The following is a 15,918-nucleotide window of genomic DNA, read 5'->3' as shown; positions in this document are numbered from 1 at the left end:
CTTCCATCCAGCGCTACTTCTGCTTAAAACCACGGGAGCCTTGTGCAACTCTATCCAAGCACTTGTGCATTTGCTAGACTTTACTTATGATGGGATGAAAGAAGGGGACATCTTAAGACTACAGAGTTTCTTAAGACTAGAGAGATCTTAAGACTAATGCCTTTCCAATCCTGTCCTTCCTTCTCCCTCCATCTCCACTCTTAGTACTCACTTCCCCCCACATTTCCCTTATATGCTCCAAATTCTTCTGCTTGTATTATGCAAAGTAGCTTTCTCTCACCCCTGAAGCCTAAGTCAGCCACATTCAGGTTCTTTTTTTTTGTTTTTTTGTTTTTTGGAGACAGAGTCTGGCTCTGTCACCCAGGCTAGAGTGCAGTGTGATTCTCCTGCCTCAGCCTTCCAAGTAACTGGGACTACAGGCACACACCACCATGCCTGGCTAATTTTTGTATTTTTGGTAGAGATGGGGTTTTGTCATGTTGGCCAGGCTGGTCTTGAGCCCCTGACCTCAAGCGATACACCCGCCTCGGCCTCCCAAAATGCTGGGATTACAGGCATGAGCCACTGCGCCCGGCCTCACATTCAGGTTCTTACAGGGCTTACTCTCTACCTCAAACACAGAGTATGTAAACCAAAGCCATTCTCTTGCTAACAGGATTTTCAGCCAATTGTTAAGATACAGAGCTTGTTATATCTTCAGTTGGTGTAAAATGTGTAACATGCACTCAACTAAGATGTAGAAATAGTTTATTAATATAGTTGGTTTTTGCCATGTCAGGATTATTTTCCAAATTTAAAACTAATTTAATTGGCTTGAGATTTACCAGTTGAAGCGTCTCAATAACTGAAATGAAAATATAATTTTACTTAAATTCTAAAATGAATATTTGATATTTTAATGTGATAGCAAAGGACAAAAGCTTGCTATATAAAGACAAATATAAATGTTAATAATATATATTAAAAATGCAATCTTATATGTAGTAACAGGTTAAATGGACCCATCTTTAAACTTCAGGGACAAAGGTATATCTATTATTAAAACATTATAGATGTCATCAATTAATTCACCCATTCAATAAATATTTACTGCACCTACTATGTGCCAGACTTTTTTCTAGGCCCTTGGGACACAGCAGGTAAGAGCAAAGTCTCTTATTTACTTACGTTTTCTAAGGGGAACATGGCATGACATGTCTCCATGGCTCTAAGTGTGTAACTGAATATATCTGGGACAGTTATAACTTAGCTGATTCTAACCACTTCTAGATATCGGTTGTCTAATATTTCTATAAACGCCAATCAAACCAAAGTTAGAGAAGGTCACTTTGTTATCTAATGCATTTCAGTTCATTCACCCTAGATAAACATTGACGATGTGCCATTATGTGACTGTGATTATTCTAGGTACTAAGAATACAGAGATGAAAAAGACAAGAGGCCATTCTAGCAAGGGAAGACAAAATAAACAAGCATATAAAAAAATGTCAGGGTCGGGTGCGGTGGCTCACGCCTGTAATCCCAGCACTTTGGGGGACCGAGACGGGAAGATCACGAGATCAGGAGATCGAGACCATCCTGGCTAACACAGTGAAACCCTGTGTCTACTAAAAATACAAAAAAAATAGCTGGACGTGGTGGCCAGCACCTGTAGTCCCAGCTACTCAGGAGGCTGAGGCAGGAGAATGGCATGAACCCGGGAGGTGGAACTTGCAGTGAGCCAAGTGAGATCGCGCGCTCCAGCCTGGGTGACAGAGCGAGACTCTGTCTCAAAATAATAACAATAATAATAATTAAAAAAAAATTTCAAACAGCGATAAGCACTATGAAAGAAAAAAAAATTATAACAGAGGAGAGTTTTATGTATTTATAAATATGAATGTAAATAAACATATTCAAGAAAATATCAATGAATTTGTATAAAGAATTTGTATTTATTTAGAATAAAAAATACAGCATTATAGACAATGTTATGCAAAATAATTTTACTTTTCAAACAGTAGTGGAAAAATTTTCTATTGAAAAGCAAACAGCAACAACAAAAATCTGTTATGAAGTAAAAAAAAACCTAAACTAACCAATATTATGCATAATTTGGAAAGAAAATTTAGGGAGTAAATGAAATATTCATGCAATTAACAAGTGAATAATAACAAATAAAACATCACTGTTGTCAACTGTGAACTATATTGTATTTTACTTTGGCTCTGCTGTTTTTACTTTTCTTCCCCAGTTTAGGGCATTATTACAATGACTTAAAATAGTAATGGTACCAGGTGCGGTGGCTCATGCCTGTAATCCCAGCACTCTGGGAAGCTGAGGTGGATGGATCAACTGAGGTGAAGAGTTCGAGACCAGCCTGACCCATATGGTGAAACCCCATCTCTACTAAAAATACAAAAATTAGCTGGGCGTGGTGGCATTCACCTGTAGTCCCAGCTACTCGGGACGCTGAGACAGGAGAATTGCTTGAACCCGGGAGGCGGAGGTTGCAGTGAGCCGAGATTGCACCACTGCATTCCAGCCTGAGTGACTGAGCAAGATTCCATCTCCAAAAACAAACAAACAAAAAGAAGTAATGATTCAGAAAGCTTTACTTTTAGTCTCATCATCTACTGTTGAATATCTACTTAGTGAAATGGAGGTTTGTTTTAATCAGTTCGGATTTGCCAATATATGATTCTAGCTTCTAATAACAAAATACAATAGTAACCACAACACAGGGGTCCCCAACCCATGGGCCATGGACCACTAAGGGTCCATGGTCTGTTAGGAACCAGACCACACAACAGAAGGTCCGTGGTGGGTGAAAAGAGCTTACCGCATGAGCTCCCCCTCCTGTCAGATCAGTAGCATTAGATTCTGACAGGAGCGCAAAACCTATTGTGAGCTGCACTCCTACGAGAATCGAACTAATGCCTGATGATCTGAGGTGCAGCCGTTACATCCCGCAACCACCCCCATCTCCGTCAGTGGAAAAATTGTCTTCCATGAAACTAGTCCCTGGTGCCAAAAAGGTTGAGGACCACTGCCATAACACTTATTATTTAAATTCCTACAGGAAAGAAATACTTTCACTCTTGCAACTCTAAAACTCTCTTGTTCCTAAACCTCCTTTCTCCATTGAAATAACTTTTTATAATTTCATAAAATGTATCAAGGCTTAAGAATGCAGCTATCCTTTTACAGCAGAATGGACTGGAACAAGAGAATAAATCTATCTCCTCCTATGGTTTCTGATTTTACATGTCTGAATCAAATATAACATTGTAATGGGAGTAATACTAAAAGCTTAAAAAAGTTTTCAAATGTTATTTCAAAAGCAGCAGTTTACACAGAAGTAACTGATGTGCTGACATGATCTAAAACAAGTTCCACTAAGAATTTCTTTGTTGGAGGCACTATTTTGTTGGCCGGGTGTAACAATACAATACATAGACTTGCAATTCAGAGTCTTTACTAATTTATCTTTTAAATGTATTTTAAATTCATCCACTAATTTAGCTATCATCAACTCTCTCCTGAATTACTGCAACAGCTCCCTAAATCTAATTTCCAATTCACTCTCTTTACTAAAGTCCCAATACTCTTTCCAAAGGTCACAAACAAATTTGTGATACAGTATTACATGGACTTATTTACGCATTAAATTGATATGGTGGCAGTTTTAAAAAGCACTTTCATTTTGAAGAAGTGATACTCTGAAATACTCATAACAACTCTAATATAGTAGGAAAATATCTGAGATTTCTGTTGATGACAAAGGCAGTTACTGTAATATTACTATAGCTTGTTCCCTACATTCATTAAATGAACTGAAGAAAACATTAAACAATTTATGAAAACAAAAATGAAACAAAATTTTTGTCAATGAAATTTTGCCAATGAAAACAAAAATGTAGTATTTTTTCTAAGTTCACAGATCCCCTAAATTCTATGCATGGACATATGGGGCTCCATGAGGGTTAAGAAATCCTGCAACGGCTTCCTGCTGTCCTCAAGATAAAAATTAACATCACATGGCTTATGAGACACTTAATGATCTGATTCCCAGCCACTGCTCAAACCCAGTTTTGAACCCCATCTTTCGCAGCTCTTACTCTGCTGAGTCAAACTCTTACTTTCAGACCTCTGTAAAGCTATTTCCTTTGCCAACGAAACTCTCCCCCTTCTCTTTGCCTAGCAAACTTGCAATCACCCTCCAGGTGTCAACCTACACATAATTCCTTCAGGAAACCAAGACTGTGTGAAATACTCCTCCACTATGCTTCCACAGCACCCAGTATTTAACCCGACCACAGCATTGATCACACTGTATTAAAACTGCCCTTCCCCATTAAACTGTAAGCACATACACTGTGTCTCCAGTCCCTGCTCCTGGCATATTGTCAAGGACCGAGTAAGATTTCAATACTTGTGAAAGGAAGAAAGTAAAGAAAAAAGGAAGGTCTCAATTTATCTACTGTTTCACGACATGAAACTCTACCCTTAATTCCTGATTGACCCTCAAAAATGTAGGCTGTTGGTCACAATGGGAACTAGAAAAGTGTAGGACTTCATTAATATAAATTTATATTTTTATTGGAAAAAAGCACTTAGTATAATGACTGAAAATGAAGGGCATATTCACTATTATTATTATTTTTTTTTTTTTGAGTCAGAGTCTCGCTCTGTCGCCCAGGCTGGAGTGCAGTGGCGTGATCTCAGGTCACTGCAAGCTCTACCTCCCGAGTTCACGCCATTCTCCTGCCGCAGCCTCCCGAGCAGCTGGGAATACAGGCACCCACCACCACGCCCGGCTGATTTTTTGTATTTTTAGTAGAGATGAGGTTTCACTGTATTGGCCAGGATGGTCTCGATCTCCTGACCTCGTGATCCGCCCGCCTCGGCCTCCAAAACTGCTGGGATTACAGGCGTGAGCCACCGCGCCCGGCCAGACGTGTTCACTATCATTATAGGGGCACGTCAGGAAGACTTTACCAACTTGGAATACCAACATAATCGTATTAATGCATAAAACTGTATGGCGATGGAAGATTCATCACAAATCAAAATTCTAGTATGTATCTAGTTCAACTATGCACACCTGTCCCCAAAGTAGTGGTGGCAGAGGAGAATTAACAGGCCCAAATCTTAGGGAAATGTATCAAAATCGCTGAGGTGAAGGCAAAGTTTTCAAGCTACGAGTCCTCTCAATCCTTACTGTATTCAGCCACTGATGCTGAAAGGAATGTCCACCGTGGTGGCAAAAGGATGAGAACCACTGTCTCGGTCCAACAGTAGATCAGGCAAATGCTATGCCAACAGACTTTATTAAACAATTGATAATAAAATCGTTTCTGTATTACTTTAGCTAAGATTAAACTTACAAAGCTGCAGGGAAGGAGAACTGAGAGTTGGGAAGAGAATCCAAAATAACTACACTAGTGTGAAGTTTTCAGAGTCAAGTTAGGGATTTAAAAGGAGAAAGACTAGAAGTGGGCCAGAAAAAAACCAGTTAGATGTGTAAGTGAAATCAAGAGTCTACAAATTGCTGCTGGGGGGTGAGTGGTATTTAAGTCTTGTTCTAGGGATAGTGAGTGAATCACTTTAGTGGGACGGTGCCTGAGTAGTGTCAGGTCAGAGTGTGACTCAAAGGGCTCTGAAGGACAAAGTTTTAATATGTGCATTTTGGCAGGGCCCGGTGGTTCACGCCTGTAATACCAACACTTCGGGAGGCCAAGGCGGGCGGATCATGAGGTCAGGAGATCGAGACCATCCTGGCCAACATGGTGAAACCCCGGCGCTATTAAAAATACAAAAAAATAAAAATAAATAGCTGGACGTGGTGGCCTATGCTTGTAATCCTAGCTACTCGTGAGACTGAGGCAGGAGAATCACTTGAATTGGGGAGTCAGAGGTTGCAGTGAGTCGGGATCGCGCCACTGCACTTCAGCCTGGCGACAGAGAGAGGAGGCTCGGTCTCAGAAAAAAAAAAAAAGTGCATTTTACTGTCAGCAAAATGAGACACTAATGGTTTCTGAAGAAGGGTACACTGTGTGGTTAAAGTGATACTCCACAGAAGATTAATCTAAGGGTCTTAAAAACAGGATGAATCAAGGGGAGAGAGAGAGAAACTAACGATGAATACACTGAACTCCTTGGTACAAGATTCACAAAAATGCTATAAAAACACTAGATGATAGACCTTTCCATTATATCCATTATGTTTACATTAATATAATTTATATTATAATAATTTGTTATTAAAACAAATAAGGAATATCACTTGCCAATACTTAATTTTAATTCATAAGGCCTTCTTTCCTCTCTTTTTTGTTGTATCTGAATGTTCCTTGAGTTTTTCGCTAGAAAGGCATAATGTAAATCTAAAAAAGAAAATAATAAAACACTACTTTCAATTTTCAAAAAAGCTCATACGTAAAAACTTATTAGGTCTACAAAAATTTTAAAGTACTACTCATTCAAATTTTCAAATGCGTTACATTATTTATCTTGAAACAGGGAACTTGAATCTGTTTTTTTTTTTTTTGAGACGGAGTTTCGCTCTTGTAGCTCAGACTGGAGTGCAATGGGTTGATCTCGGCTCACTGCAACCTCCGCCTCCCGGGCCCAAGCGGTTCTCCCACTTCAGCCTCCCGCCACCATGCCCAGCTAATTTTTTTGTATTTTTAATAGAGACGTGGGGAGGCGGGGCGGTTTCACCATGTTGGCCAGGCTGGTCTCGAACTCCTGACCCCAGGTGATCCACCCGCCTCGGACTCCCAAAGTCCTGCGGTTAAAGGCGTGTGCCACTGCGCCCGGCCGACTCTTATCTTTAATAGATGGAGGTTTTAGGAGCAATTTTTGCTTAGAACTTATAATGGTCCACTAAGATATTAAGGTTTATAATCATGCAATAATGTTCCTTAAAGTTGATAATAAAATCTGGAAATCAACTGGTTAATTTTTATGGCTGACACTTTCGTGACTTAAAAAAGCAATCGACAGAACTTCATCATGCTATGCAAAGAGGAGGTCGTAAAACTTACAAAGGTTAACAAAGGTAGATCCCAGCGGGGTAACTGGACGCAAAACACCTGTGGATGTGAACGCCACTTCAAAGACCATAGAGGAGGAAGGGGCGAGGCGCAGTGAGATTCTGAATTAGGAGGCTTGAATTAAGACACGCCCACACTCATCGCCACGAAATTAGTGCGGCCAGTTTGCGGGCTGTGGTGTTCAGCATCCGCGGGGTTCTCCCAAGGGAGGCGGAATCTCCCGTCACCGGCCTCGAAGGCCCTCGGGGGCTCAGGGCGGGGGCCAGTCCAGGAAGGAGCGAGTCCCACCAGTCGCAGGACGCCCCGACCCGCAGCGGCGCCCCCACCCACGGCTCCGGGACAGCCGCCCAGCGCCAAACCACTCCCCGCCAAGGGCGTCAGGGGAGGGAGGAGCTTGACTGGGGCTATAGCAGAAGGAGTTCGTCCCGTACCTGTGCTGAGACTGTGAGGCTGCCGTCGCGTACCGCGACATTCACGCGGCTGTGGTGCCAGGCCGCTCCTACTCCTGCCAGGGCGGCGCCGGCCACTGCCGCAGCCAAGGGGCCGGGACTCGGCAGAGCCCGTCGGCTGGCAGCGAGCCCCCGTCGCAGTCTTCCGCCCCAGGCCGCCAGCCGAGCGCAGCTCCCCGCAGCCGCCGCCATCTTTGCGGAAGCGCAGCTACACGGCGCTTGTCTCCTGGCGCCACCGCCAGCGCTGGGAACTCTCGCGACATTCGACAGGCTTCAGCCCCGCCTACCGAGCGTGCGCCGTGGGTGCGGCTGCTGAGGCGACGCTCGGAACCGCAGGAGGTGGCCTTTGGTTCCGGGGCTGCCTTCTAAGGCTGTGGAGATGGGATGATAGGAAGAGTAGGAAGACAGTATAATATGGCTTCCTAGTCCAAAACAGGATAGTGCCCTCGGTTGTGTGGGCAGGTTTCTTTCTCCTTTTCATTTTTTCATCTTGTGAAACTGTGAAACGTTTTTTGAAATAGCCTCTTCTGCATCTGTGTTCATGTCTTCCTATGCTCATAGTCTTGACTATTCTTTAATTTCTGCTAAAAGAACTCTCAGACAAGGCATTCTCGTTATTTCAGTCACTCACTATTTGCTAATGTTGAATTTAAATTCAGTTTCAACAGAGGGTTTGATAGTAGCGCGCATCCTACCTAGAACTAAAAGTCATGGAGACAGAGCCGCACACCAGCCCCATGTGTCTATCAGCAGGGACCCAGAGGTTTTCCCTGGTGCAGGCTTAGTCCTGGCTGTTCCATTGGTGATACGTGGTGTAGCTGAGGCAGACTACTTGGTTTTATTTAACAGCCTCCAATCTTCCATTCTTTGGTCTTCACTTTTCCTGAGTAACTCTCTTTAATAAACTCTTTGTTCAGCCTCTGAAATGTCCCCAGCTATTAGAAGCTTTAGTTGGGCATGCAGTAACGGAGCCAACATCAAAGGGGCCAAGACACCTAATCACATAATCACTGCTGTCTTGAAATTTTGCACAAAACAAAACTTCAAGAAACAAAAACAAAAACCTGTCACATGAAATCTAATTTGATCATTCAATGGAAGTCCCGTGGATCACTTTGTTATTATCTGCCCTTAATCCTTGCTCCCTTTCTCTTAGCTGGCTTGTCTAAATTCATCTGCAGTCAGAGGTTCCTCACTTTTCCCTCAGCTTCTGGACTCACTTTCAGTGTGCCTTCCCAGGCAGGAAGTAGAGAGATAAGCCTCACTTCACAGACTTGTGAGCCAGACCTCAAGGTTTGAATCCTAGCTCTACCAGGATGATCACTGTGGTTTGGGGCAAATTATTTAATCTTTCTGAGTCTCCATTTTCTCATTTGTAAATAACTCACGATTTGGCAGGTGATCATTGCTATTTGGGGTAAGGTATTTCATCTCTTTGAGTCTCAATTTTCTCATCTGTGAACAACCCTCTTACAGTTTGGGGTGGGGGAGCTAAATGAGATATTTTATATAAAGTGACTAGCCAAATGCCTGGCACGTGGTAGGCTTATGACAGATATGCGTTTACTGTGGTCAAGGTTTGGTTTACTTCTGCCCTGTGAACACAAATGAGCTTGACTGAATGTCCATGATTCTAGATCACTAGCCCATCTTAACCCGAGACTTTCCTGCTTTTTCGAATCTAGCCTGACTTTGTCAACCTCTGGACTGTCTTTCACCTCTGCTAACTCTGGTAGCTCTTGGCACATGTCCTGCTTTTCTGGACTATTGACATCTAGCTTGTTTCCTGGTGATTATAGGACTTCTAGGATATGATTGGACACCCTGGATGTCTTATCTTGTAGCTTATTCTTGATTTCCAGAAACCACAGTCTTTACTTGTATAATTCTAACTGCCTAATTCACACAGTTCCTCTAGGTATTTTATGAAACCTGGCATCTATTACTCAGTTATTGCCTCAAGCCCAAGATAAGTTTAGATTCCTATTAAAACGTGGCATATTTAAGAACAATGTCTTTCTCCCACAATTTGACATCCTTGTGGGTGAGATGTCTTCCTTTTCCCTGCTTCTCTGGCACCTAGCACAATGCCCAGCATGTAATAGACATTCAATGAGTGAGTATACAAGTGAATAAATAAATGGCACAAATGAAACTCTGGGGTTCATATTTCTAAGCTTTAGCCATCCGAAATACAGAAGTATATTATTCCTTTGGTGTACTTTATTTTAAAAACAAAACTTCTTTTTATTTTGCTGAAAATCTTTGAAGCCACTTGGAAAACAGTGTAATTAGTTATTTTTAAAACTTTCATTATGTGCCCAGGCATCTAGAACTCTCACTTATTTAATGTATTCAAACTTTTCTTATGCAGAGGAAACAAATTCTTATAATAGAACTAATCTCTAGTCGAATAACCATTCTAAGTATGAAATCTTCCTTGGCAGCTGCTGACATTTGTCCAAGGACATTGACTATATTGGTCTTTTTGGGCTCCGGCTTTGTTCATTTCTTGATCATCAGCTGTAAAGTCCTGGGCTGGGATGTATTTTCAACCATGCAGTTTATAAACCAACCCTCAAATAAGAGGCTGCTTCTAAAGCTGTACATTGTATACTGTTTTAAATAGCTGGACAAAACCAGGATGGAAATACTGATTGTTTTAAAGTATCATTCTTAATTCATTTACTCCTGCTCTTTTTTCTGAAGGAAGAACAAAAATGGTATGTCAGAAACACTGCTCTTAACGAGCTTTATTTTCACTGGAGAGGCTAGGCTTGAATTTCAAAACAATTGTCTCTGACGGTTATCCTGTACAGAGAGGCAAAGGTGTAGTGGGCTGGCACAGGCAGAAAAGCATCTAGGGAAGAGAGAAGACTTGATCTGGAACTTGCTGGGGTCTGAGGTAGGGTGAAAGCCTGGGGAAGGCTGCATACAGTGTGTGCTGACAGGCTTGGAGCAGAAGGGCTAGCTGGGGACTGGCTTGGAGTGTCCTGGGGGCCAGGCAGGGGCAACACAATGATCTCCAGTCTATGGAACAGTTGGCAGCCCCCTTGTCCCTCTGTACATTTGTCACTGGGGTATTCTTGCTTCCCCACCCACCCATTCCAGCGTCCCCACCCACCTTGAGGCTGAGCTCCTCTTCTGAATCTCAGATGCTTCACCAGTGTATTTCTTCTGCTTGCCCAGACTTTATCCTGGCCTTTCTTAGCCACTATCCACACGCTTCTTCAAATTATTTTCCTTTTTACTGACAATCAAAACTTCGATTCCCTCTGGGTTACTGGTCTTGAACAAAAGAGGTCAACTAGTTTTTCTCACTGAAGATATTTACTCCTTCATATTTCCATTTTAAGAGAAATTATTAACTTGAACACATCTTTGATCTTAGCACGTGTGGGGGAGAAAAACAAAAATTGCCATTGGATTCTGAAAGATTGTTTACTGCTCTATTCCAGAATAATGTGCACTGAGACAGATTATCTTAGGTGGAGGAGAAAAAATATGGGAGATCTCAAAAGAATAGTTAAAGAGGTGGGACTCCTATAGGGATGAAGTAAAAAGCATATGAATGGACATTATAAAGGACCATTGCTTGGAATAGACAGAGGTTGAACTATATTTATGGTGGATAATTGTGTAGCGGAGGGTATGAATCACTCTCAGAGGCCCCAGATGAGTCAAAAGAACTGCTAATTATGTGTTTTTGTGCAGTTTGGGGCCATGAGTAAAAATATCTGGGTATCATGATTGATACCAGCATGTGTGGAAATAGGTTAAAGTGAAATCTTACTGACAGTGAGAAAGCAGTGCCCAGAGGAGCGTTTTGTGTGTCTTTCAGATCCTCCTCTGCATCTCATTACCTTCCCTCCCTCCCAGTGCAGCTCCCATTACCTTGCACTATAATGATTGTGGCTATCTCTTAACGTGTGCCTTTGCTTCGTCTTTTTCTTCTCTGAAGCATCCTACAGGTCTATGTTAGATTAACCTTCCTAAAACATTTCTTTCACCATACATCCATTAGCTCTGTGATTTACCCTTCCTAAGCCTCTGTCTCCCTGTTGGAAAATGAGGAGATGGGTTTCAGTTTATTTTTACACTTCTAAAATTCTTATTGTATGCCACTCCAAAGTGTCTTTTTTTTCTCCTTAGTTGACAAACTGTATCGAATGTGAAATGTGTGCCAGGCATGGAACCACACGTTGACGACAGCAAGGACAAATAGGATACAGCTTCCCGGGTACGGGCTGTGCTCTCACACATTGACCTGTGCCCTCTATGCTGAAAACTTTTAAAGGTATGTAACCCCCCATTTATGTATGTTTATTTCTTAAATCTACACATTTACAACTAAATGTTAAAAGTCGCATAGTAAGAATGTAAATGGTGATGTAAAGATGAACTAGTATTTACAAAATAAAATTGTATTTTTATTATTAAAGATGCAATGAATGTTTTGTTCTAAAACTGTTAGTATTTTAGTGAGGTCTATGTGATTAAATTGGCTTCATTAACTTGGAAAATGCTGATTTAGGTTTTATGAGATACAAGGTTTGGTATTATGCTGAGTTAATTTATACATTAGTTTTTGATGACTGTCATAGCTCAAACAGGTACCTCACAAAAATATATTAATCGGAATGGAAGAAGTGACTGTACTATTAGTTGAGGTAATGAAACCATGATACTTGTCTTTTTTTAGCTTTTCCTTATGAAAAATTCATATATATATAAAATTAGAGAGACTAAAATGATGAGTCTCCATGTACATAGAGCTGGACTTCCACAATTACCGACTCATGGCCAGTCTTAGTTCATTGCCACCTTCTCCTTTTCCCTCAATTAGATTATGTTGGCATAGCCCCTAGGCTCACACAGTTTTATTCTACATACTTTATTATGTGTTTTTATTTTTATTTTGTGTGTGTGTCTGTGTGTGTATTTGAGACAGAGTCTTACTATGTTGTCCAGGCTGGAGTGTAGTGGCGTGATATCAGCTCACTGCAACCTCTGCCTCCGAGGTTCAAGCAGTTCCTGTGCCTCTGCCTCCTGAGTAGCTGGGATTACAGGCGTGCACCATTATGACAGGTTAATTTTTGTATTTTTTGTAGAGATGGGGTTTCACCATGTTGATCAGGCTGGTCTCTAACTCTTGGCCTTAAGTGATCCTCCCTCCTCGGCCTCCCAAAGGGCTGGGTTTACAGACATGAGTCACTGTGCCCAGCTCATTATGTATTTTTAAAAGATAAGCACTCATAAAAAGAAAACCCAACACCAATATTTTGTCTTTGTATTTCTTAATAACGCTTATAATCCAATGGACACAAACATTTACTGAAAAAAAAAAGTAGCATAAATTGCTTAAAATGCTAGGAGGTTGGGGGGACATCAACAGAAAGAAGATTAAGAAGTCTGTTTTGGCCGGGCGCGGTGGCTCAAGCCTGTAATCCCAGCACTTTGGGAGGCCGAGACGGGTGGATCACGAGGTCAGGAGATCGAGACCATCCTGGCTAACACGGTGAAACCCCATCTCTACTAAAAAATACAAAAAACTAGCCGGGCGAGGTGGCGGGCGCCTGTAGTCCCAGCTACTCAGGAGGCTGAGGCAGGAGAATGGCGTAAACCCGGGAGGTGGAGCTTGCAGTGAGCTGAGATCCGGCCACTGCACCCCAGCCTGGGCGACAGAGCAAGACTCCGTCTCAAAAAAAAAAAAAAAAAAAAAAAAAAAAGAAGTCTGTTTTATGAGTGTTGTGTAACACTTCCACATCTCAGAGAGAGAGGTCTGTGTTGTCATAAAGTACACTTATGAAAATTAGTGACAGCACAACATTTGAGGTTGCAAAAAAAGATTTTTTTCTGGAAATACATTTATGGAACACATAGTGTATGTCAGAAGAATTTAATTGGTATTTTCAAGTCCATTATAATATCTCCAAAGTTTGGTGTAGCCCACCAAAGGAGACAATTCACACTTTCTTTCCTTTGCTCCTTCTCAGATGTAAAATGTACATCTCACGCACATCAAAGATGGTGACAGAGAAGAATTAAGAAAGACAGCATGTCCAGAGGAGCAAGGGACAAGATCTAAATAATTTCGTGAAATGTTCCTTGATCGCAAGATTTCCGCAGAAATGTTCAAGCCTGTGATATGTATTCTTGTGCACTGAGACATCCAGAATATCATAGCCTGTCCTTAACTGTGCAGAAGACCAAGCCACTGAGTAAATGCAAATGCTTTGACATTTTTATTTGTTTCTTAAAAACCCAAATAAAAATTTCAATTTCATCATTCATTCCTTTTCCCCAAAGCCAGTCTGCTAGTTAGCTGTCTTTAGTCTATGGCATGGTGTGAACACGTGGTGTCAGCACCACCACCCAGAGGCCATCAGCAGGACAGGAGGCTGGGCATCTGGCAGCAGGATCTGGTTTTTCTCCAGTTGACTGGGTTGCCCTGAGTTTTTTTGTGCTTCCGAGACTCGGAAAAATACACTGAGATGGTCACCATTCAGTGGCTCTCAACAGACAGACAACGACCTTATATAGGTCTTGTCTCCAGCTAAAGACAGTGGAGACCTGGCAAGGAGGGTGGAGCCAGGTGTGATAGGGAACTCCCAGGTGGGCAGGCCTGCACCTGGCACACAAGCAGACTGGTGGCGGGGAGTGTTGGCGATCGCCGCCACCTGCTTGGCCTGCAGGCAGGTGATACCACAGCTTTGATTCATTCGCCTCATCACTTCCTCTGGCCACGGCCACAGTGAACTCCTCCAGTTGTGAGGACTTCATGGCAACCTTTGGGTGTTGAGTTTGCTGGGAGTGCTTCAGATGGGGGCAAAGATCTAGGGCCCAGGACATGTTTGGCAGAGACAAAGAGCTGTCCCACAGGAGCTCCTGCCATCTGTGGGGCCTTCACATGTGGAGCCCAGATGCCGGGACGGCGGGGTCCGTGCAGAGCTGTACCTAGTTTGGGGGCACCTCAGCCTGGGGGCTTCCCTAGGTAGAAGCGCCAGCGTGGTAGAACGAAGGGCCTTCTGAGCTGCTTGGGGGAAGGAGTGACCATGGAAGTCTGTCTTCCAGGAGACAGCCACAGAATGTGCGGGAGGCGTGATCTGTTTCCACCCAGGGCCTCTGAGGGTGGGCGCCAGGCCCAAGAGGTCCCCTGACCCCCTGGGGTGCCTGAGCCCTGCAGGCTAGTGGCTGGCAGGGCTGGGCCGCTCCCCGACCTGCGGACCTGTGCCAGATCCCCTGGTGGGGTGCGCCATGAGGAAGCACCAGGACCCCAAGAGTGGGCGCTGGGCACTGGAGCGGGCCTGCCATGGGTCAAACAGGGTCAGCCCCAGTCGTAGTCCTTGTGAGAGGTGAAGCTGGCTGGGCTCCTGGGTTGGGTGAGGACTTGGGGAACTTTTATGTCTAGCTAAAGGATTGTAAACGCACCAATCAGTGCTCTGTGTCTAGCTAAAGGTTTGTAAACTCACCAATCAGCACTCTGTAAAACGGAAAAAAGAAAAAAAAAAAATCCAGGTATCCATTCTCATCAGGCTTATTTTCGTTAACACTAGATAATATAACCAGTAAATCCACCTAACTGGGTGCACAGAAACTGCACCCCTGACAATTTATTGAAAGCTCACGGTCAGGTAAGGACATCTCTCATGAATGCTTCAGGTCACAGAACTTATACTCTTTTTGTCTTGCATATCATGACATGAGGCCTTCTTACTTAGGGCCTATATAATATATATAGATATAGTTCTTTTTTTTTTTTTTTTTGAGATGGAGTTTCGCTCTTGTCGCCCAGGCTAGAGCGCAATGCTCGATCTTGGCTCACTGCAACCTACGCCTCCCAGGTTCAAGCGATTCTCCTGCCTCAGCCTCCAGAGTAGCTGGGATTACAGGCAACCGCCACCACACCCAGGTAATTTTTGTATTTTTAGTAGAGACAGGGTTTCATCATGTTGGCTAGGCTGGTCTCAAACTCCTGACCTTAGGCGATGCACCCGCCTCAGCCTCCCAAAGTGCTGGGATTACAGGCATGAGCCACTGCGCCCAGCCTATAGTTCTTAATATATATATACATACATAAAATATATAATATACATATTTGTTACTGTTGGATTAAAAGCTTTAATATTTTGTTCTCATACCATTAGTTTATCCCATGTGGTCTGACACTTCCCTTTAAGAACTCCAGGCTAGTGCATTTTACATGACATCCAATCTCCTCAGCCTGGCATTCTGTTGTGGCAGAGGCAATGTTATACATTCACCAAATCTCATTTTATTTATTTTTTTCTGGGGCACACGGAAGATATATTTCCCAGCTTCCCTTGCAGTGAGGTGTGGCCATATTCTCACACTCTGGCCAATGGCATGTGAGGAGAGCTGACTGTGTCCATTCTGAGCCCAAGTCGCTAAGAGCCAATGTACCTTTC

At 42.9% G+C, this 15,918-nt stretch overlaps 1 protein-coding gene and 1 long non-coding RNA gene across 7 annotated transcripts in view; one reads left to right on the top strand and one right to left on the bottom strand.

Moving 5' to 3' along the window:
- The window catches only part of LOC105490270 (mitochondrial calcium uptake 2), a 107,758-nt gene extending 100,059 nt beyond the window's left edge, over positions 1-7,699 (bottom strand). Inside the window, exon 1 of one of the 3 annotated variants that reach the window (XM_071081561.1) lies at positions 7,472-7,699. In XM_071081561.1, coding sequence (XP_070937662.1) covers positions 7,472-7,681 — 210 coding nt within the window. In that variant the 5' untranslated portion in view covers positions 7,682-7,699. Of the gene's footprint in view, positions 1-7,031; positions 7,126-7,471 lie in introns of those variants that run through there. The other 2 variants (XM_071081560.1, XM_071081563.1) reach the window with 2 other exon arrangements.
- On the top strand, positions 7,695-15,239 carry LOC105490271 (uncharacterized). Of its 4 annotated transcripts, none has more exons than XR_011614989.1 (3): positions 7,695-7,828; positions 11,642-11,786; positions 13,486-15,239. It is a non-coding gene; the product is annotated as an uncharacterized lncRNA (long non-coding RNA). The 4 variants fall into 4 exon arrangements; XR_011614988.1 differs by having other exon boundaries at positions 7,740-7,885; XR_011614987.1 differs by having other exon boundaries at positions 7,740-7,951.
- Positions 15,240-15,918: the final 679 nt, after the last annotated feature.

Source organism: Macaca nemestrina, chromosome 16 (assembly GCF_043159975.1).
Source record: "Macaca nemestrina isolate mMacNem1 chromosome 16, mMacNem.hap1, whole genome shotgun sequence".
NCBI lineage: Eukaryota > Metazoa > Chordata > Mammalia > Primates > Cercopithecidae > Macaca > Macaca nemestrina.
Note: the sequence above shows the minus strand (reverse complement) of the source record. Positions and strands in the feature narration are given on the sequence as shown.